We start from the raw sequence: 24,303 nt of genomic DNA, 5'->3' as shown, positions 1-24,303 counted from the left end.
CTCCAATAGTAGCAGTTCCTGAAATATAACATGCGCTAAAGTAGTTAATTGCACATCTTCAAGTAAAAAGCCTCACTGTCTTCATATTAGTTCACCTGCTTTAAATTGTACAGCTTTTGAGGAGGTTTCCTTTCACTTTGCTTATGTTTGGCTCCCGCAAGGATGGTTTTTTACATGTGGTCACGAAACTTTTAATTACATTCCTGCTAATATTAGTGAAGCGCAATGTTGCCTCAGCCGGTTAATTCCTGTTTTGCCTTCCAAACAGCAATTTCATTCAAGCCGTTCTCGACAAGGAGTCACGCTGGACAACACTTGTGACTCTCAGACTGATTTACTTAATAGAGCAGAATATGGAGCATTGGCTGTATCTATAGTGGGCGTACCAGTGCTTGCTGCTCGTTCTCATCTTAATATTAACGCTGTTGCATGTAATTTGGCAAAAAGAATTAATGCTACTTCTTTAGCTATTTCAGCAATTAACCATGAGCTACAAGCTTTGGGTGAAGCTATTTTGCAAAATCGTGCTGCTATCGATTATTTGCTTCTTCGCCAGCATACGGGTTGTGAGAGTTTTGATGGGATGTGTTGTTTTAATCTTTCAGATGAATCCAGAACTATCCAGCATCAGCTCAATATTTTGCACAATTTGGCCTCTGATTTGAAAATTGATACCTTAGGATCTTGGTGGGAAGGTTTTTGGGCTTGGTTACCCACAGGTCTGTTGGGAATATTCTACGTTATTTAGTTATTATCTGTGCTATTTTAATTGGTGGGTGCTGTTTTGTTCAGTGTCTTCCCTCCCTTGGCAATATGAGTATTACAGCTTTTTGCCCTAAACCCTCTCCTACGTTGTCTCAGGGTCAGGTATATGCCCTGTATAAGCAATTGCAGGGATGTTCCTCTTCTGATTACTAGCCCCTTTTACGATGCCTTGTCTAACAAAACAAAAAAGAGTGAGATGAAGGAATAGAGATAAGGCTACGTAAAGACATGCGTAGTAAGCTACCGTGATCTCAGTAGCTGGTTATCTCGGATACCTACAAGCTCACTTAATTAGCAGAACCAGATGTGGGAAAAGAAGAAAGGTTACGTACAGACATGTGCATTACAGCCATGATCTCAAGTTTATCTTTTAGCCCATGATCTCTCGGAGCAGAGACAGGCCGTATCAGGGAGTTATGTAAGATTCAACCTTGACTGGGATAGGCTTCTGGATTCACAAGGGAAAAAGGAGGGAATAAACCAAAACCAATACTTTTGCTTTCTGTGCTCTATTCTTCTGGTTGAAACTGTATAAAAGCCAAATAAACTCTGCGTAAGGCAGACAGACATTTTGGACACAACCTGCTTTGATGGATTTTTGAAAACCTACATACTACCTCCATTAAGACCAGGTTTATTTCCTTGCAAATACATTTAGAATCGGAACTGGAGATTGCACAAGACTTTTCTCCATAAATTATATGTCACAGAAGATGTACGGGGGAAGCATGCTATCGTGTACTGGAAGTCCTCTAAGTGATGTCTTCAAATGAGTGGCAAATGAATTGTTTTTCCTCGAGACTGGTCTTTCTCTGGTTACAAGTTTTCATTCAGCCACTTGAGATAGCTGTCTCTGGTGTGAAATCCAGCTGAAAAATTAAGTGGCCAAATGGTGAAGAGCATGCAGCCATGAAAACAGTCTTCAAAGTGGTCAATAGTGACTTCCACGCCGGCTTTCTCTAGCCGCTTGGCATACATGAGACCGTCATCTCTGAGAATATCGATCTCACAAGTCATAATATAGGTTTTGGGCTGCAGGCGTAAAAGCTCTTTTTCAGCCAGAAGCGGACTTGCGCGGGCATCTAAGAGGGCAGGAATATTCTGAATGATTTCAGGTTTTCCTGCGGTAGGAGTTATTAGTTTGTAATTCTTCCTGAATCTTGAAGGCAGAAGGAAAGTCCAGTCTAGTCGGTCTCTGAAGGAATTGGCCTCGCTCACATCTAGGGAGGTGTGATTGTTCATCAACATGGACTGGACAAAATCATAACTTCCATTGAAATACTCTATCCAGAACTCCACCATCACTGCAGGTGTTAGGATTGGGCTGAGTTTGTTCTGTTGGTATGAAGGAGTGTTGAAATCAAAAGGTTGAAGGACGGGATAGATTAGGGCCTGAAGTTTAAATCTGTTGGTTATGTTCTCCTCTTGACTTATCTGTAGAAAGAAGACAGAAAACAGGCAGTGACTCAGTCAAACAACCCATGCATATAGATCTTGAGTACACTGACCCATAATTTGTTTTCATCAAGGTTTGTTGGGAAATCGAGAAACTCAACATGCCACATTGTAACAACATGCCATGATGTAAAAAAAGATGTTGAGACTCTAGAAAGAGTGCAGAGAAGAGCAACAAAGATGATTAGAGGCTAAAACATATGAAGAACTGTCCAGGAACTGGGTATGTCTAGTTTGATGAAAAGAAGAGACACGATAGCAGTGTTCCTATATCTCAGGGGCTGCCACAAAGAAGAGGGAGTCAAGCTATTCTCCAAAGCACCTGAAGGCAAGACAAGAAACAATGCACGGAAACTATTCAAGGAGAGAAGCAATTTAGAACTGAGGAGAAATTTCCTGACGGTTAGAACAATTAATCAGTAGAACAACTTGCCTCCAGAAGTTGTGAATGCTCCAACACTGGAAGTTTTTAAGAAGATGTTGGATATCCATTTGTCTGAAGTGGTGTAGGGTTTCCTGCCTAAGCAGGGAGTTGAACTAGAAGACTTTCAATGTCTCTTCCAACTCTGTTATTCTATCACATTCTATATGAGTGAATGGATTCAACCCATGTGTACAACATAGAGACACAAGAAAGTTTGTTTCTTATTCTCTATCCAGTCTCTTCTCAAAGAGCTTGAGGTCACTGGAGACATTCCCTGTCAGGGAGAACAATTAATTGGTGGAATGTCTTCTTCAGACGTTATGGGTGCTGCATCACTGCAGATATTTAAGAAGATATTGGACACAGCCTTTTGTCCCAAATGGTATAGTGCCGGGATGGCGAACCTATTGCACGCATGCCACAGGTGCCACGCGGAGCCATTTGTCAGGGCACGTGAGGCGTTGCCCTGTCAGCTGGCCAGCGCTCATGCGCGCGTTGACCAGCTGAGTTCAGCCTTTTTAAAAGCCATTTTTCACCCTCCCCAGGCTCCAGAAGCTTTATAGGAGCCTGGGAAGGATGAAAACAGCCCACCCGCCCCCCTGGAGGCTTCAGGAGCTTCCCTGAAGCATCCGGAGTGCAAAAAAACCAGCTCTATGGGAAAACCGGAAGCTCAGGAACGAACTTCCGGTTTGTTTGTAGGGCCGGTTTAAGCCCTCTGGAGCCTCTTGGGACCTTCAGGAGGCTTCCCTGAAGGCTCCGGAGGACTAAAAATGACCCCACGAACAAAATGACTTCCGGTTTGCTCATAGGGGCATTTTTTGTCCTCCGGAACCTTTAGGGAAGCCTCCTGAAGGCTCTGGAGGGCTTAAACCGGCACTACCAGCAAACCGGAAGTCCGTTCCTGAACTTCCGGTTTGCCCATAGGCCCAGTTTTTTGCACTCTGGAGGCTTCAGGGAAGCTCCTGAAGCCTCCGGAGGGCCTCGAGTGGGGGGGGCAGGGAAGGCTGTTTTCGCCCTCCCCAGGCTCCTATAAAGCTTCTGGAGCCTGGGGAGGGCAAAAAAGCATGCAAAAAAGGGGGGAGCGCCTGTCATGCGCACATGCGCACTGAGGGGGGGGTCGCACATTGCATTATGGGTGCAGTACACCCACACTCGACCCCCCCTGTGCTCCCCCCCACTAATGGCACGCAAGCCAAAAAACGTTCGCCATCGCTGGTATAGGGCATTGGTGTCAAACTAGCCGCGTTGCGTTACTGTCACATGACGTTTCACAACGTTTTTCCCATTCGCAAAGCTGGGGTGGGCGTGGCCTGCACGTGATGCATCTGGCCCGTGGGCCGCCAGTTTGCCAGCCCTAGTCCTCTTGCTTGAGGAGATTGGACTAGAAGACCTCCAAGGTCCCTTCCAACCCTGTTATTCTGTGATTCAGCAGTCTATTCCAAGAGTGATTAGACAGATCACAAATTGGCCAACCTTAAGATCAAAGAAGGTATTACTTTACTTGAATGACATATAATTTAATAGATAATTACATAACATAATTACACGTGTTTACAATATTTCATAATTTAAACAAACCTAAAGTCATCATGTCAAGGAAAAAATGGAGGGGATTGCAATTAAGTAGTCCTGTATTATTTATCTCAATTAGCCTCACAAATAATCTGCTAGGATAGCCTATCCCTTCAATCCATAAGCATAATTGTTATGCCTGATTAGGTACTCAGTGCCTGGGCACAGGCCCAACGTTGTGCAAGGAGCAACAGCAGCGTATGAAGAAGTCCACTGGAATTCAAATGATTGCCACTTAGATTGGTTATATCAATTAGAGGCACGTGGAAGCGAAATAACTTTTGTCACACAGCAACGTTCCATTTTGAACACTATAAATCAAAATAATTTCTCCGCTTATTATTGAATCTGTAAGGAGCCTGCAGTATGTGATTAAAACACCGCTTCTATCCTAAACTCAATACGTGGGCTTTTGCCCACATCCTCCTGTATTGCAAAAAAGAGCCTTAGTCTGGCAGCATGTATTTTCTTTTACTGAGTAAACCTCACTTTATTAGGTGGATTTTACCTAATATACTAACCAAAAACAAAGAGATCACACTACAGATTAGTGGGAAGCATAGACCAAGGAGGTAAGGTGTCTGATTGGATGGGGAATTATTAACAGGAAGCTTTTTGTAATCTAAATGTGTTGCACAGCTTACATCAAGTTGGCAAACGGTCAGAACGGGCTGGAAAAGAGAATTTGTAGTCCAATACTTCTGAAAGGTTATTGCTTTAGATAGGGGGCATGAATAATAGAGAAGGGAAGAACCCAGAGAATAGAATTACAGAGTTGGAAGGGACCTTGGAGGTCTTCTAGTCCAACCCCCTGCTTAGGCAGGAAATCCTACACCACTTCAGACAAATGGATATCCAACATCTTCTTAAAAACGTCCAGTGTTGGAGCAAACTAGACATACCCAGTTCCAGCAACTGTTTTTTATATGTTTCAGCCTCCAGTCCCCTAATCATTTTTGTTGTTCTTCTCTGCACTCTTTCTAGAGTCTCCACATCTTTTCTACATCGTGGTGACCAGAACTGAATGCAGTATTCCAAGTGTGGCATTACCAAGGCATTATAAAGTGGTATTAACACTTCACGTGATCTTGATTCTATCCCTCTGTTGATGCAGCCTAGAACTGTGTTGGCTTTTTTGGCAGCTGCTGCACACTGCTGGCTCATATTTAAATGGTTGTCCACTAGGACTCCAAGATCCCTCTCACAGTTACACCCACCCACCCACCCACCCACCCACCCACTCATCCATCCTTCCTCTATGCTGGATTTTCAGAAATTGTCTCCTTCTCCATTTCCTATTTCTTTTCATGGGAGCAGACAAGAATTGACCACTAGAACCATCCCATACGAAGTGAATGTGTCCTTACTTAGTCTCAATCCTGGCACCTTCTGCACAATTGAGGACGGATCTGTGTCTGGGTCATTTCTTACCTCTTGGCACAAGGCAGCAGCCAGGTTGCCTCCTGCGCTATCACCGGAAACGGCAATTCTGGAGGGATCAACAGAATATTGAGCTAGGACATCTGGCAGCAGGAAATGTTTGGTGGCCCGGAGGATATCATCAAATTGTGCTGGGAAGTGGAAATCTGGTACTAACCTGTAACTGCAAAGAAAAGGGTTTTGCGTTATGACAAGCCAGGTTTTATAAGTCATGGTGAATTGCCAAAATGACAAATGACAGCCAAAATGGCAAATTACGGAATGTAGTTTATGAGCAACAGAGGAAGAAAATATGGTTGGGAATGGTTGGGATACAGTTAGAAAGAAGAGTGTCATGGGGTAAGGTAAAGGTTAAGGTTCCCCTCGCATATATGTGCTAGTCGTTCCCGACTCTAGGGGGTGGTGCTCATCTCCGTTTCAAAGACGAAGAGCCAGAACTGTCCGAAGATGTCTCCGTGGTCATGTGGCCGGCATGACTAAATGCTAAAGGCTGTTTACCTTCCCACCAAAGGTGGCTCCTATTTTTTCTACTTGCATTTTTACGTGCTTTCGAACTGCTAGGTTGTCAGAAGCTGGGACAAGTAACAGGAGCTCACTCCATTACGCGGCACTAGGGATTCGAACCACCGAACTGCCGACCTTTCTGATCGACAAGCTCAGCATCTTAGCCACTGAGCCACCACGTCCCTTAATGTCATGGGGAGATTGGGTTAATAACAGCAATATTTTGCAGTATGAAGGTACACAGGAAAAAAGGTTGTCCCGCTTGTGATCCATTTCGTGAGTTGCTGATTTTACTGCCCCAAATTCATAGAAAAATAAAATGATTTGTTATCTTAGAGAAATGCTTTTCAAGCTTGGTAACTTCAACATGCGTGCTGGCTGGGGGACGCTGGGAGCTGAGGTCTACATAGCTTAAAAGTTGCCAAGATTGTCCTTAAAATCTACTTCTACTCTTGTGAAAATAGCTTTTCATTGAGTTGATTCCCAAGGGTGCTTTTCCAGGAGGCAACTGGACTGTCTGCAAGGCATATAAATCCTTCCATTCCCCACTATCCTGTTAGAGCTGAAGAAGCTTCTTGGATGAGAAGTGAAACGTCTTTAAAAGAGAAAAAAACCAAGAAGTCCAGTTGCCTCCTGAAAAAAGAACCTTTGGGACAACCTGGATGACTTGAGAATCTCTACAGATATTGAGTATATTATTAAATAGGGAAGAGCTAGGATTGGCCACAATCTCCCATTTATGAGACTGTTGGAATACAACTGTCCTCCTTTCTGGTTATTGGCCATATGGCTAGGGACGGCTGAAATTAATAGTCTGACAACTTCTAAAGATTCTTGGTTGGAAAGAATTGCATCAGTGCTGGCTCAGGAAAAGCTCCCATTTGCTTGGCCCATATGTTATGCAGTTTGTGTTAGCCCCAAGCCATCTATGGAAGCTTGTTATCCAAAATCAATGACACTGTCTTATGGGAAGACAAAATGTTCATCAGCATCAATGGCAGGAGGACAACGGGTTTTAAAAAGAAAAATCTCACTGCAAACCAAATTCTGAAGAGTGCCTCCTGGGTGTGCAAGCCACACAATGTAGCACATTTACTTTAAACCTGATTATTGTGGCCCAAAACCAGCATAGAACAATGGAGTGCAAATGAATAGGAAATAATATACGATGAATGGGTGGACATAGGAAGCCAGCCGAATATAGTCAGGACTGCTCCAGTAGGTACCAAAAGCCAGAATAATAAAAAATATCAAAAGGCTAAGGCTATATAATAGGTAAACTAAGCCTAAGTAGAAATATAATGAATAATGCATGGTGGAACTATACCACTTTCAAATTACCCCCTGCAAAATATGCTAGAGAATACCTAAAACAGGTACATATTTACTTCTGGTAGCACTCAAAAGCCGAGTTATGTATCACAATACACTATACTTCATTTGATCATGGTTTGTTAAATAAATCACCATGGCCAGCTTACAAATGATGATTTGTAATGATTTGTAAGCTGCAACAGGATTCACCTGTTACATTAAGCAAAAACTAAGCAAATTACATCGTGGGTTTGCAATGTGAGAAGCAGTGCAAATCATAATTTGTTCTGTTGATAAGGGAAAGAGTTGAGAAAGGCTAAATTTCGTTTCTATTATTTGCGGTTGAAATATTAAGCCACTAGAGGACGCCGGCTGCCCTGAGTTAGACAAGGATGAAATGCTTGTTTTCAGCGGAGGGAACCGAGAAAGGCATCTGCGTTTCTAATTTTACATTAATTCATTTATAGAAACAGGCTATTGTTGCAAGAAACGGCTCCTCTTAGCCAGCTCCTGCCCTATCCTGCAGAAGACACAAGGCTTTAATTTTATTTAACAGCAACAAAAACAAAATTCAACCTGTCAATTAAGCAGATATAGCATCCCCTATTTCAGTAATAGTTTAATATTGATGACCCTTGGCAATTTTATTCAGAAGGTTGGGTCTACGGTTTTAGGAGTCATCGATTGCTAACGATTTTAAGGAAATGGAAGTCACTTGTTCTTTGCCTCTATCAATCTGACATCTACAATCAGGTCCTCTTTAAATGCCCTGGAGGGCCTCATATCCATCCAACATCCAAGGGGAAATGCAACCAGGTGCTGGGAAAGGACACATCTATCCATCCTTTATTAACATTTGAGAAGATGTACCTGAGGGTAGAACAAGAAGCAATGGGTGGAAACTAATCAAGGAGAGAAGCAACTTAGAACTTAAGATAAACTTCCTGACAGTTAGAACAATTAATCAGTGGAACAGCTTGCCTCCAGAAGTTGTGAATGCCCCAACACTGGAAGTCTTTAAGAAGATGTTGGATAGCCACTTGTCTGAAACAGTATAGGGTTTCCTGCCTAGACGGGGTTGGACTAGAAGACCTCCAAGTTCCCTTCCAACTCTGCTATTGTATTGTATTGTAATCAAGGAGAGAAGCAACTTAGAACTGAGGAGAAACTTCCTGACAGTTAGAACAATTAATCAGTGGAACAGCTTGCCTCCAGAAGTTGTGAATGCCCCAACACTGGAAGTCTTTAAGAAGATGTTGGACAGCTATTTGTCTGAAACGGTATAGGGTTTCCTGCCTAGGCAGGGAGTTGGACTAGAAGACCTCCAAGGTCCCTTCCAACTCTACTATTGTATTGTATTGTATTGTATTGTATTGTATTGTATTGTATTGTATTGTATTGTATTGTATTGTAAGAGGAGAAGCTGGACAAAATTGTTAATGCCATACAACTTACTTCTTCAATTGAAACTATTCTATGGTTCTTTAGATGGGAGAAAAAAATCCCATTAAAAAAAATCTAGCCCAGAAACACAATGGTTGCTCAAGTTAAAAAAAACCCAGCTTTCTAGTGTTAGAAGAAATGTCCTTTTGGGCTCAGTTCCAAGTGGGGAGAAAGACACTGGAAACATGGAAACTGCTGGGAAAGATGGTTTTAATGGTGGACAGGACCATATCACTGGTGGGTTGCTCCCGGTTCGGCTGAACTGGTAAGCAGTGGGAGGCCCTGCCCACCCACCAGAAAACCTCTGTTCATGCGTAGAAGCATTGCTTGCAAGTGCAAGCGCGCTCAGGAGTGCAACCAAACTAGTAGTAAAAATATTTGAAACCCACCACTGGACCTCATGGTTTGAGGTCCTGGGCAAAAAAAGCACATGGGTGAGAGAGAGAGAGAGATTTATACCCTCTCTTAGGCCCTGCCTTGGAGCTCCCTGTTCCGTGTAAGAAATGTATTCTGATTGGTTGTCAGACTCCCATGGGGCCATTCAGGGGCAACTTTCTAGGCTGTGTTTTGAGTCCCAAGCTTGGTTGAATCTTGCTGGGTGACATAATCTCCCCAGGTGCCATGTGGTGAATTCTGTTGCTAGATGGATATCCTTCCTTGGATCTTGGGTGAGGGCATTTGCTTATGAATAGACCCTAGCTATCTCTTTATCTTTTAAGTGCTGACATCTGCTGTGGGCTATTGAGGAGGGTGGGGGCTATTAAGAGTCTGTTTCCTGCCTTAAAAACATTTTTCTCCATTTCTCATTCAGGGAAATATAATATTCTGCCTTTTTAATATTTCCTAGAATATTTCATTCTTTTAGGAGAGGGATAGATGCTAACTTCCTACACTAGTAACCAGAATGTGTCACTCCTCTCTCATGCAAACATAGGACTTTGCTTTCCACCTACAGCTCGAATTCAGTATGAGTTCAACCACCTTTTGAAACACAAGCAACATGAGCCTGGGCTTGATAGCAGCCGCTCTTGCGACTTGAATAGCTCAAGGCATCTTAGTTTTGAATTCAGGGAAGGTCCTAGTCAAGAGATCTTGCTGAGGTTTTGAAATCTCTGGATTTCAGGGGGAAAGATACAATTGCAGTTGTATTAGGAATTAGGAGATTAGGAAAACCCACACGAATTTGAAAAACAAGTGTGGTAAGATAATGAGGCAACTGAATGCGTGTGAAAGATTCTTAGGGGACCAAAACTGGCAAATGTTTGTCCTTGTGGAGTTTGTTTTCAAGGCGATGAACACGTACGACATTTATACTTGGTTGTTGATGTTTTCTCACTACTTGGAATGATTTTCTCAAGAGAGGAAAAAGAGGCACATTTCCCTTAACTCTTCTTCGATCTAGGTTGCACAAGGTGGCTTTAAAGACCTAGCAAATTTATTTTTTTTGTGAAGCAGGGTCGGCTTCCATTAATTATGATTTAACATGTTGGAGAAATCCATGGTCTTTGCACCACTCTATTGTGCAAATCTGGAAAATGATTGATTTGGTAACCAATTTTACTAGACTGTGTCAATGTAGCTTCTGAGCGTTGGAAATGGAATAGGAAGAAAAAGAAGAAATATCCGGATGACAAATATTAATTAGGGAATCAATCATACTTTAAACAAGCATGTACACACAGGCTGGATTTGCGCAAGCACACAAAACCATAATTTGGTTTTAAACTATGGGAATATGTATCAGTGTCAAAAATAACAAAATATAAAACAAGGCTGAGGTTACAGCAAATTCAATTCAGCCTGCATTTATGGATTATAATTTTGTACGTGGCTTGCTGCTATATCCAAGATTGGGGTTCCCCTAAAATATGGTTTCTAAGCTCTTTAAAGATGGCTGTTTATTTCTGTTGCATAATTACCTTAGCTAATCTTTAATCTGGTTTTTAATAATACTTTTAAAAGGATTAAGGCATTAAGCTGTGATGACGTTTCTTTATATTTGTTCTAACCTGATATATAAAGATAAAGGGTGTTTCCTCTCCCAATGGAATATTTTATATTTACTTCTAATTTTATCATCTATCATTCTGCAAACTTTTTCATGCAATAGCTGCATTTTGACATCTCTGTATTTTTTCTTTCTCTCTCCCCCTTTTAAAATAAAATTTAAAAATAGGTTTCTGAAACTCCCATCAACAGAGTGTCGGCTAGGAGAAAGGCCTGCCTATGTTATGCTGTTGTAAATGTGGGAGAATAGGCACATGGTAAAGAATTAGGGGAATTTAGGGGACTGGAGACTAAAACATATGAAGAACGGTTGCAGGAACTGGGTATGTCTAGTTTAATAGAAAGAAGGACTAGGGGAGACATGTTAGCATTGTTCCAATATCTCAGGGGTTCCCACAAAGAAGAGGGAGTCAAACTGTTCTCCAAAGCACCTGAGGGTAGAACAAGAAGTAATGGGTGGAAATTAATCAAGGAGAGAAGCAACTTAGAACTAAGGAGTAATTTCTTGACAGTTAGAACAATTAATCAGTGGAACAACTTGCCTCCAGAAGTTATGAACTTCTGGAAGTTTTTAAGAAGATGTTGACTAACCATTTGTCTGAAGTGGTGTAGGGTTTCCTACCTGGGCAGGGAGTTGGACTAGAAGACCTTCAAGGTACCTTCAAACTCTTGTTATTCTATTCTAATTATCCTAGGCTGATTGGAAATTCAGTTGTCGGATTCAGTTGTCTCAGCTACAGATTTTCACAGTTTTAGTCGCAAATGGACTTCCGTGCACCTTACGTCATACTTAAAAGGTCAGTAAAGGGGGCGTGCCTAAGGGCACTAAAGTGCCTATCGTCCCTGTTATTGAATTGTTATATTATTACTGTTTTTGTTTCACAAATTATAATAAATAAAAATAAATAAAATAACAACATACCATATTTTTCAGAGTATGAGACACACACCCCTTAAAAGGCTGAAAATTTGGTGTGTCTTATACTCCGAATGTAGCTTTTTCAAAGCTTTTTTTCAGCCCTTATGAGGCATAACGAGTGAAATGATCTCACGCCTTCCGTGCTTTGCCTGCTTTTCTCATTGCTTCTCTCTCCGACAATCAGCTGTGCTTTAGAAGCTCTTTTTAAAATCCCCAACGAGGTGATAAAAAGCACATGTGCGCACTCAAAACCAGCAAACTAACGTTGCTGAAGCTGACCAGACTAAGGACGCTAGCCAGTTAACCTGGTGGGCAGAATTCTTTCCCCTATTTTCCTCCCCAAAAACTAAGGTGCGTCTTATACTCTGAAAAATATGGTACTTGCAACATACTTATTCAAGTTGCCTTTTGAAAGCCACCGTTGGGATGCCTTTTGGCAGAAAGAGTAATGGCTTCTGAGCAATGAGACTTTCGTTAGTTAAATTGCTTGCCCAAGGCTGGAAAATAGACTGGGGTTTTGTTATTTGAAATGCAAGCATAGATGGACGTTTACATCAAATTACCTAACTGACCAACTAGAGGCCAAAAGAATCTAAAGCTGAAGATAAGACTTCAGAAGCTAAGACGAAAACCAAACATATCACATTATGGTTAAGTAATTTAACGACCGAAGATTTAGCCTAGAATGATACAGTATTGAATGCTAAAATCAGAGCTTATTTTTAGTACAGCTATGAATATGGATGGCATATTTGTGACAAATGAAGGTGAACCTTTTGTTTACTCTTGCCAAGAATGCTATCATGAATGGTGTGTGGAACTGAGTTCAGCTGAATGGTATGCGTCGCTCCTGTTGTGGCCCACCAGCGGAGCTGGCAGCAGAGTCGGAGAGTGAGGAGGTTGGGGAGGAACATGGGCCAGTCCTGGAGGCTGGAGAAGGCTCAGACGAGGGCTCTGCATCGGAGGTAGAGATGGGGCCAAGGCCATCTGGCAGTTCTCAGCTGCCTTCGGAGGTAGAGAGCAGTGAGGCAGAGGAACAGCCGGAGCCTGTTCCCAGTGTGCGCATGCACAGAGCTGCCAGAAGAAAAGAACAGCTAAGGAATCAGGGTCGACTTGGGAGTAAAGCCACAGGTGGACGGTGAATGGCCCTCCCATAGGAAATAAAAGGGGAGTGGGCTCTTGTGGGAAACAATTCGTTTGTTTGTTCGTTCATTCATTTCAGGAGTGTCCGTGCACCGCAGAGACTCTGTGCCCAGCCTTTCCTTGCACAGCAGTGCGTTTGGAAAATATTTACATGGCAGCTTTCCAAGCTCGATAAGGTCTGTGGGCATAACTTCACCTTTGAATGTGAATGAGAGGAATTTACATTTGTTTAATAAAAGGGGTTTTGTTGGGACCAGGAATCTGCCTCGTGCTTTTTGGGGAAGGCTAGGTCGTAAGAGTTCCAGAACCTTATCCTTCGTTCTCCATATTCTAAGTTCTACTCTGTAGCAATTTAATTTTTTTTTCCTTTCCTCTTCTCAAATCTTGCCAAACAGTAAAAAGACAATAAAACCCAGTCCATACCAGTTTCTTAATTATTGATTGCAACATACTTACTCAATTGAGAGCACCACAGCATCCAGAGATTCGGCCATAACCTCACAGAGATGACTATAGTAGCCTCCTCCTGCAGGGAGAGACAGCCCAGGATGAGAGAGAAGCTAATGCTGACAGTACAGTTGTAGAATGTCCAGAGGAAAGATATTTTTATTTATAATATTTGCAAAACTACATATTCTGCAAATGACATTTTTGATGCATAAAAACATTTCTGTTGGACTTTTGAGAATCCCAAGATTGCCAAATGAAAAAAAAAAAGGGGGGGGGGGATATCCTGAACAATTAAGAAAAAAGGAAAAAAGGGAAATTCCAAAATCAAAACCCAATTAGGACTTTATGGTAACTGGCCACAGATTTCTGGAAAACAGAGTCCAGAGTCACCTTGTAGGGGAGAAATTGTGTGTGTGTGCGCGCGCACGCGCGCGTGTGTGTGTGTGTGTGTGTGTGTTCCAGCATAACTCTGCAACGCTTTGAGCAATTTCAACCAAACATAAATACACAGATGACTTACTCTCTGGAAACAAATACTGTGGGGGTAAGATACCTCTAACACCCCTTCAGGGGATGTTCTGTTAAGATACAGGCTGTTGTGCCTTAAAATGGCTTCTACTGTACTGCCTTAAATGGCTTCTACTGTACAGCACAGTGGTTGCCGTGGTAATGCTTCACAGTACTCCACAAGGGGGCTCCCTCTGGTAAGGGGGAAAATCCAACATTAGAAATTACGCTTCTGGGGGCATAGGGAGAACATTTTTAACTAATTTAATTGTCACCAAAATCAGGGCTCAGGGAGAAGTTGCTCTTGCCATCGCCTCTTCAGGAATTGCAGTGATGTTAATGGAAGGAAGGACAGCCCATTCTGCACTTACATTGCCACTTGACATCGCCACTCCTGTCTAATATAGGATTGGGATAAATAAATACTTGGGTAATGCCGGGTTATCAGCTAGTGATAAATAAAAAGGTCAAAAGATCAAGTGGTAGTATAAGTCTTTTCATTTAACAATCTGTCTTTGAGTTTCCCTCCCATGTTATTTTCAGCAACCCAATTCAGGGAAAAATGGATTGCCACTAGGATTATGGAGTCAAGACCAGAAAGATGCTTCGGATGGTATAGGTGGGCTCACTTTAAAGCAGCTGCACCTTTTCTAGGGATCATGAAGCAGCCACGTGTTCTTGGGAGAAAAGATGCAGCTTGTTTAAAAGCCTGAAAGTACCGTATTTTTCAGAATATAAGATGTACCGGAGTATAAGACGCACAAGATTTTGAAGAGGCAAATTTTAAAAGAAAGGTTTTGCACTCTGCAGAGCTTGCAAAAATGGTCCGTTTTTTTGCCAAAACGGTTCTGGCTTTTGTCAAAAAAAGGGCATGCATAGCCTTTAGGAGGCTAGTAGAGTGCTCCTGGGAGCTGGGGGGGGGGGTTCCGCTCATTTTTGCCCTCCCCAGCCCCCAGCAGCACTCTGGAAGCCTCCTAAAGGCTATGCATGGCCATTTTTGCAAAGGGGGGGCAGGGTTTTGAGAGGCCAAAAATGCTGTATTCAGTGTATAAGATGCACCCATATTTTCACCCTCTTTTTGAAGGAAAAAGGTGTGTCTTATACTCTGAAAAATACGGTAGGTGCTACATGACCATGCCTCTGTGTTCCGTAGCACCTTCTATGTTCAAACTCTTAAGTCTGGCAAATTTCTACTGTACAAGTAGTACTAATAAAGGGGATTATTTGAAGCTCAGGGTTGACCTGAGGACTCTCTGGTGCTCTCCGATGCTTGCTTGTTTTCTTGCAGATGTTTATTACCAAACTAGGTAACATCAGTGCCAGTGATGATGTTTCCTAGTTTGGGTAATGAAACATCTGCAACAAAACAAGAGAGCTCTGAGATCACCCTCATGTAGAAGTAGTTTTTGGTTAATGACCACCACTCAGAAATCAAAGCTACAATGCCGCTGAATGAGTTCTTGTGACCAGAATGGTTCTTACGACGAGTGATCAAAAATCCAGCTGTCCAGTACTCCTGTGGTCATAATCTCATGATCTGGGCATTTGGTCATCACCCTGCACTTTAAGAGGGTTGAAGCAGTCACATGATCACCATGCGCCACGGTGGCATATTGGATAGAATGCAGTATTGCAGGTTACTTCTGCTGACTGCCGGTTGACTGCAATTTGGCAGATCTAATCTCACCAGACTCAAGGTTGACTCAGCCTTCCATCCTTCAGAGGTGGGTAAAATGAGGACCCAGATTGTTCGGGACAAATATGCTGGCTCTGTAAACCGCTTAGAGAGGGCTGTAAAGCACTGTGAAGAGGTATATAAGTCTATATGCTATTGATATCTGTGATCTTCCATGCTGGCTTCCCCACTCACTGTGCTTGTCGAAGCTGGCAGGAAACTGTGAGGATTTCTTTGCTTAACAAACCATGATCTCGCTTAGCAACCAACAGCAATGGGGACCGTCTGGATTGTGGTTGCTAAGCGGTGTGGCCCTGTGACATTGGGCTTTACAAGAGCAGTGCTTAGTGACAGATACGTATTCCAATCCCAATGACTATTGCTAAGTCAGGGCTACCTGCAGAGTTAGCGATCGCAAGCTGGGGAATAACAAGAAAAACAACACACAGCCCATAACAACTTGCCACAGTCCACAGGACAATTCTCCAAGCCACAACTCAACACAGGATAAAAGTTACACTAATAGCCAAGAAATAATGGAATGGATTCATTAAAGAAAGGATCCCCAAGGAGGGATAAAAATGAAATGTACATGACAAAAATTAAAATGATTTTTAAAACTATTTTAAACAATTACCGTATTTTTCGGACTATAAGACGCATCGGAGTATAAGACGCGCCATGATTTTGAAGTGGTAATTTTTTTTTAAAAAAAGGTTTTGCACTCTGCAGCCTCCCAAACACTCTGCACATCTCGTTTTTTGCAAAAAAAAAAAAAAAAAAAAAAGCGGGGGGGGGGCATGCAGAGCTTAGGGAGGCTGGTAGAGTGCTGCTGGGGGCTGGGTGGGCAAAAATGGGTATGTTTTTTGCTACGTTTTGCCCTCCCCAGCCCCCAGGAACAATTTGCAAGCCTCCCAAACCCTCTGCACGCTCATTTTTGCAAAGGGGGCGGGGTTTCGGTAGGCCTGAAATGCTGTATTCGGTGTATAAGACGCACTCAGATTTTCACCCTCTTTTTTGGGGGGGGAAAAGGTGCGTCTTATACTCCAAAATTATGGTAAATTGAATTGCTAAATTATCCCGCAGCAAATTGTCCATTTCCAGACTGCTTACTTGCACTTAACAAAGCCCATCCTCCTCCATGGATGTAAACGATGCTGCGACTTAATGTCTTCTGGCTGACCTGTGTATCTGGCTGATACACTCGCACCTCAACACCATCAAATATGGCATCTGTTATCTTCACAGGCCGTGCAGAGGGCATGTTCTTGCTCTCCAGCCAAGTAACAAAACTATTCAGCAATTTTGCATGGTGGCCCAATCCTATGTAATGACCCAAGTCGCACTAAGGAAAAAAAAACAGAAACAGTGAAAAGGTAAAAGATTGGAAAGACACACTGCATAATTAAATCTATAGACACACATTTGGTATGATACACATATAAACCTTAATACTACAGTAACTGCAGTAAAATATAGCTGCATCAGAAGCCCTGCTGGGGTAATGGTTAGAATGCAATACAGGTAGTCCTCGCCTTACGACCACAATTGAGCCCAAAAATTTATGTTGCTAAGTGAGACACTTGTAAGTGAATTTTGCTTCATTTTATGACCATTTTGTGATAGTTGTTAACGGAATCAAGGCAGTGATTAAATTTGTAACAAGGTTGTTAGGTTAATCTGACTTCCTCATTGACTATGTGTGATGATTTGCTTAATGACCACATCACCATGTTACTTGGACCCCTGACACTATGCTTGTCAGAAAAGGGGATCACATGACACCGGGACACTGAAACCGTCATAACCATGAACCCATTGCCAAACATCTGAATTTTGATCACGTGACCAAGGGGATACTGAAGTGGTCGTAAGTATGAAAAAAAGGCATAAATCACTTTTTTCAATGCTGTGGTAACTTGGGTCAGTAAGCGAATTGTTACAGGTAGTCCTCGACTTACAACCACAATGGAGCCCAAAATTGCTGATGTTAAGTGAGACGTTTATAAGTGAATTTTGCCCCATTTTATGACCTTTCTTGCCACCATTAAGTGAAACTTTGCAGTTGATAAGTTAGTCTCAACTAATGCAAATCTGGCATCCCTGCTGGCTTTGTTTGACAGAAGGTCGCAAAAGGTAAATCACATGCCTTTGGGGCACACAGGCCATGGTCATAAGTATGAACCAGTTGCCAGGCATCTGAATTTTGATCGCATGATCATGGGGAAGCTGCAAAGGTTGTCCCTGTAAAAAACGGTCACAAGTCACATTTTTAGTGATTTTGAAAGGTCATTAAACAGAATAGAATAGAATAACAGAGTTTGAAGGGGCCTTGGAGGTCTTCTAGTCCAACCCCCTGCTTAGGCAGGAAAGCCTACACCACTTCAGACAAATGGTTATCCAACATCTTCTTAAAGACTTCCAATGTTGGGGCATTCACAACTTCTGGAGGCAAGCTGTTCCATTGATTAATTCTAACTGTCAGGGAGTTTCTCCTCAGTTCTAAGTTGCTTTTCTCCTTGATTAGTTTCCACCCATTGCTTCTTGCTCTAACCTCAGGTGCCTTGCAAAATAGTTTGACTCCCTCTTCTTTGTGGCAACCCCTGAGATATTGGAACACTGCTATCATGTCTCCCCTAGTCCTTCTTTTCAGTAAACTAGACATACCCAGTTCCTGCAAACTTTCTTCATATGTTTTAGCCTCCAGTCCCCTAATCATCTTTGTTGCTCTTCTCTGCACTCTTTGAAATGAACTGTTGTAAGTCGAGGACTACCTGTATTCAAGGACTACCTGTACGTTATTCTTGTTCTTGTATTAAGACTGAAGGTATAGATTCTGTGGGGCTGCCCATTTGACCCCTAAAGTATGGTTAAAAAAAACCCTAACCTCTAGCTCACGGGTGTCAAACCCGCGGCGTCATATTACCATCACATGACTATCGTGGAGTTTTTTCCCTTTCATGGAGCCGGGGTGGGCATGGCCTGTGCGCGATGCATCCGGCCTGCGGACCGCCGGTTTGACACCCCTGCTCTAGCTCAAACTGCATTTGCGCAATCTTTCTATTTCATGACACGATGAAAGGGGCATGGGAGAAAATCCCGCAGGCTTTGTTTAGGACAGGCGTGTCAAACTCAAGGCCCGTGGGCTGGATCCGGCCCACAGGGTGCTTAGATCTGACTCTCGGGGCCACCCTGGAAACAGTGACCGGCCTGTAGTGCCTCTGCTAGTGAAAACAGAGCTCCATTTTCACTGGCAGAATGCTAGAAGAGGCTGTTGTGGCTGAAAACGGAGCTCCATTTTCGCTGGCAGAGGGCTGCAGGAGGATCCCTCCAGCCACACCAAGCCCACGAGAGGAACCTCTGACACGAGTGATGCCGAGCTGGCCATGCCCACCCTGGACACCCAAGGTCAAAAACAACCATGATATGGCCCTCAATGAAATCGAGTTTGATACCCCGTTTAGGATAACTAAATAGGATAACATGCTATCCACAAAGGTAATTAGAACTCATTTGGACGGAGGCAACACAGAATAGAATAGATTTCTTTATTGGCCAAGTGTGATTGGACACCCAAGGAATTTGTCTTTGGTGCATATGCTCTCAGTGTACACAAAAAGAAAAGATACATTTGTCACGAATCATAAGGTACAACACTGAATGGTCGTCATTGGGTACAAATAAGCAATCAAATCACACTAGGAAACAATCAATATAAATCGTAAGGAAAGAAGCCACAAAGTTGCAGTCATGCAGTGGTAAGTGGGAGGAGATGGGCGATAGGAACGATGAGAAAATTAATAGTCGTGCAGACTTAGTAAATAGTTTGACAGTATTGAGGGAATTATTTGTTTAGCAGAGTGATGGCGTTTGAGGAAAAACTGTCCTTGTGTCTAGTTCCGTGATGGCGAACCTATGGAGCCATTTCTGAGGGCGCGCGAGGCATTGCCTGTCAGCTCCAGTGCGCATGCGCCCGCTGCCCAGCTGATTTTCGGCAGTTTTTTGATCTCCGGAGGATTCACTGAAGCCTCCTAACGGCGAAAAACAGCCCAACGCAAACCAGAAATGAGGAGAGAGCTGCCGGCAAGGGGGGGGGGGAGAGAGAAGACAAGCGGCAAGGAAAGAGGCTTTTTTCACTCGTGCTGGCTGCTCTGTTTCCCCACTCCCCCATGCTACTAAAAAGGATCCTGCCTGATTGCTGGAATCCAAAGGGAAATGAGGAGAGAGCTGCCAGCACGGGGGAAAGACAAGCGGCAAGGAAAGAAGAAAAGAGGCTTCTTTCACTCAAGGTGGCTGCTCTGTTGCCCTTTTCTCCATTTCAGTGCCACGCCATCGAGGTTGCCCCACCCATCATCGCTCAGGTCCTCGCTTCTCCCAAGCATTTCTTTGCCCACCTGATTTCCAGCTCCACTGCGTTTCTTGCCATCGTGTGGAGAGAAACAAAGTTGGTGGGACTAAAAAAAAAACCTTCAATCAACCAATTACAACTTGGGGGGGGGAGATCTCGTAAAGCAGGAATTGATTCATTGAAGGGTTTTTTTTTTAGTCCCACAAACTTTGTTTTCCTGTCCAAAATGGCAACCCTCGGGGAAATAGACAACAGACAAATTACAGCAAGTCTTGCTAAATCAGAACTGGGTAAAAATTCAGTGACTGTATTTCAAATAACAGAAAGAGCAGCTTCTAGTATCCAAGGTTCAGGGTTAAGCGTGTAGCAATCATTATCAGAAGTGATCAAGAAAGCAAAATTTACAGACGACATTATGACCTGAACGACTTCATGGTGTTGAAAGAAATGTCCTTCTGGGTTCGGCTCCAAGTGGGGAAAAAGACACTGGAGACATGGGGGCTGCTTGGAAAGATGGTTTATTGGTGGACAGGACCACATGGCTTGAGTCCTGAACAGAAAAGGTGATCACATGCTTCAATGTTGGGGAGAAGAAGAGAAGGGCCGACTGAGATGCTGAGTCCCTGGTTTTATGCCCTCTCTGGCCTTTGATCTTGAGCTTGTATTCTGATTGGTTGTCAGACTCCCATGGGGCAACTCTCTAGGCTGCGTTTTGAATCCAGGTTTGCTTGAGCTCAGATGCCATGTGGTGAGTTGGGTAAAGGGCCAATATTATCATGCCTTAATCCCATTCTCCTGGAGCTGAAGGGGAGAACTCTTTATTATGTAAAGGGACTGGCTTGGCCACTTTAATGGCCCATTGACAAAGTGGGTGGAGGCAGGAAGCTACAAGGAGCTATTCTCTCTTTAAACATGTTTCTTCCTTTTCACATCCAGGGAAATGTAATAGTCTGCCTTTTCAATATTTCCTAGGATATTTCATTTTTCTGGGAGAGGGCTGGGTTATAACTTGCCTCAATGGAAAGCCACAATGGAGTTTTCTTGGAAACAGCATCAACTGGTTCTCCATTGCGGCCTTCTTATAGGCTTAAAAAAAAAACCTTTCCAAGCTAGCCTCTAGCACTAATGGTCTACCATTCAAGAAACAACCTAGTTATTACATTTGTTTAGTTAATAGAGTTGGAAGGGACCTTGGAGGTCTTCCTATCCAATCCCTGCTCAAGCAGGAAACCCTATGCCAGCTCAACAAGATAAGCCAAGAGTGCCTAGATGCTATAATCGAGGAAGCAAAATGCAAATAATTGCTGATATTCGCTAACTCCTGCCTCCTTCAACTCTCAAAAGTAAGTTCCAATAATTTCAGTGAGACTCACATCTAGGTAACTGGCAGTGGTGGGTTTCAAATTTTTTTAGAACCTCTTCTGTAGGTGTGGCCTGCTTTGTGGGAGTGGCTTGCTGGCCATGTGACCTCGTGGGAGTGGCTTGCCAGCCATATGACTGGGTGGGCATGGCCAACTTGTAAAATGTGGTGAAAATGTGGTTAAAACTGTCAAGTTATAAGACCTTTGCACCCCTGACCCTTTAGAAAAAACCCCAGGGGTGTTCAAACTTGACAGCTTTAAGACTTGGGGACTTCAACTCCCAGAATTCCTCCTCTCGCTCTTCATCTTGATGATGTGCGGACAGGGGTGGGGTGGGGGAGAGAACTGGAACCGGTTCTAAATGGCACTGTAGATTTGTGGAACCTCTTCTATAGAAGAGGTTAGAACTGGCAGGAACCCACCCCTGGTAACTGGGCTGAAGATAGCAGTCAGAGTTAAGGTTTTGTTGTTGAAACGTAGTTTTTAAATTACGAGATTAAATTAAAGACCAAGAATGATGGCAGCTCCTAGCATATATACAGTATCCTCAAAGTTCTAGTCTGAAGAGTTGATTTCAAAAATATTTAATTTTCCAGCCAAGAAAACTGCTCAAGATCTTTTTTACTACATCATGTCCCATGATGGCAAACCTATGGCATGCGTGCCACAGGTGCCATGCAGAACCATATACGCTGGCACGGCAGCTCTCAGCAGCCCACAGCTCCGGCGTGCATGCATGTGCCGGCCAGCTGATTTTTGGCCTTCTGGAGGACGGAGGGAGGCTGTTTTCGCCCTCTCCAGGATTCAGGAAAGCCTCCGGAGCCTGGGGAGGGTGAAAATGCTCCCCTGGTCGCTCGCACATGCACAGTGGGGGGGGGCACTCATGCATGCACAGGTGGGTGGGTCGCTCGCGCATGTACAGGTGGATGGGCACACACACAGTTTTGGCACACCTTTTAAAAAGACTAGCCATCACTGCATTAGTCTATGCATACCTCTTTTCTATAGTTTCTCCTAAACCATTTCAATATATGAACAAGTTTTGTTTCTCAGATAAATCTACATTTCAGGGCTGGAGTACTGTAGTGCTATTAAAGGAGCGAGGAAGTGAGAGAATGTACATTTTGAACTACAATCTCTTGCCATCGGACATGTTTTTGGATTGATGAGAACTATAGTTTTAAACAACATACTTTTTAAACGTAAGTTAAAGATCCTGCTCGGTCATGGGGTTACTCTTGATTTTTTTTTTTCTAGTTCAAGAGAGAAAACAAGCCCTGGGCATTCCAGCTAAAGTTTTTCCTTGATTGTTTGATAGCAGGGAGGACCAAGCTACAGCGCTCTGACCATTCTTATTGGCATGCTTACTCAATTCCAAGAAATCAGGGTTCAAAAGCTATTGCGATATGTCAAATTGCCTAAGCTGTGTATTTGGCACTGTGTTTTTGTTGTGATACTGTGTTTCCCTGAAAATAAGGTCGGGTCTTATATTAATCCCCCCCCAAAAGATGCATTAGGGCTTATTTTGGGGGAAATGTGTTACTAAAATGCATCCAGCTGGCTGACAATCTTAACTGGGGCTTATTTTTGGGTAGGGCTTATATTAAGAGCACCCTGAAAAAAAATCATGCTAGGGCTTATTTTCTGGTTGGGTCTTAATTTTCGAAGAAACGCAGGTAATATTATTTGGATGACAGCCACCTTGGGAAACATCTGTTAATTACCTACTTATTTATTTTTAATTTGTGTTTTGGCAAATTCCCAATAACTCTTGGCACCTACTTTCTGATTATCTCTTTGGGGCTGGATCAAAGGGTAGCTAACTTAGTCATGTGTCAGCATCTGTTTTAAAAGGGTTAAAGAAAGTAATGATATGTTTAAAGTTGGATACCTGAGCCGTGTATATGTATCTTATTGGTCAGTCCTTGCATGTTAATAAGAGTCTTGGAGTCCCAAGGCTAACTTCAGTTTGCACACAAGGTGTGCTTGTTTTATAATCATAGTGTCAGCGTTCCAAATATCATGCAGAAATAAATCAGAGTCCAAGGCAGAGTTATCCTTAAAGTTCCAAATTAATAAAACAGACATGTTGGCACATCTGTGGAATTCCAACTCTGAAGAACTTCCTGGAATTCCACCCAGTTGAAAGTTCATAATCTTATGCCCACTCCCATAAATCCATCACATGGTCCAATCTTCTTCTTTGACCCTGACAACTCTACCCCGCTGGTTCCGGTCAGGTGTCAAGGTGCGGAGACAAAAGATGACCTTGGCTTCTATAAAGGAATGACAACAACACATTCCACAATTCTACTCCTTTCTATTCTCCCCCTCCCAATTACTACAATATTGAAACAGTATAGTGAAATGAAAGAAAGTGTGGTAGGCCAAAGATTCTTAAAGGAACCGCTGCAGTCCTGACACATAGATGTTTACGATACACTTGATGTTAAGCTAAAAGGTACGGCTTGTAAATTATAATAAGCTTAGGTCAAATTATTGCTTAACATGAGTTGTGCAGCCAACCAAATTAATCTTATTGTAATTGTGCAATCCTTAATCTGAGCTTTGTGTTTGCTTGCAGACATTTTATTACCCGATTAAGTAACATTAGCAGTGCTACTGAGTGTAGGGTTTGCTCTCTGTTTATATAACCAGCTGGCCCTACTAGTGTTTCTAGATTTCTTGTCCAAAGTAATAAGGGTTGGGAGGTATAAATGTCAATTGTTCTAATTAATGTCTTATTCCTGAGCTTACCAATTGACTATGTACCATCGTGTTGGTGAGGAGTTTTAGCAACTACATAGATTAATCTAATCCTTCAAATTTTCCAACAATAAAGTGATTGCTACTGTAACTGAGTCAGCCATCCTGCTACATGTCATCCTCTTTCCCCATCTATCCCAGTAACAGAGACTTTCTCCCGACAACTAGATAGGCTTAAGATACAGAAGGATCTTGACAAACTTGAACGTT

The 24,303-nt window shown here is 42.9% G+C and overlaps 1 protein-coding gene across 1 annotated transcript in view; it reads right to left on the bottom strand.

The window, feature by feature from the left end:
- Positions 1-1,369: 1,369 nt before the first annotated feature.
- The window catches only part of NCEH1 (neutral cholesterol ester hydrolase 1), a 40,145-nt gene continuing 17,211 nt past the window's right edge, over positions 1,370-24,303 (bottom strand). The window contains exons 3-6 of the mRNA XM_081953464.1: positions 16,732-16,963; positions 13,443-13,512; positions 5,648-5,819; positions 1,370-2,199 (exon numbers count right to left, since the gene is read on the bottom strand). Coding sequence (XP_081809590.1) covers positions 1,582-2,199; positions 5,648-5,819; positions 13,443-13,512; positions 16,732-16,963 — 1,092 coding nt within the window. The 3' untranslated portion in view covers positions 1,370-1,581. The remainder of the gene's footprint in view (positions 2,200-5,647; positions 5,820-13,442; positions 13,513-16,731; positions 16,964-24,303) is intronic.

The sequence above is a fragment of the Natrix helvetica genome (assembly GCF_964273705.1).
Source record: "Natrix helvetica genome assembly, chromosome: 5".
Classification (NCBI taxonomy): domain Eukaryota; kingdom Metazoa; phylum Chordata; class Lepidosauria; order Squamata; family Natricidae; genus Natrix; species Natrix helvetica.
This window is presented reverse-complemented; position numbering and strand designations above follow the sequence as displayed.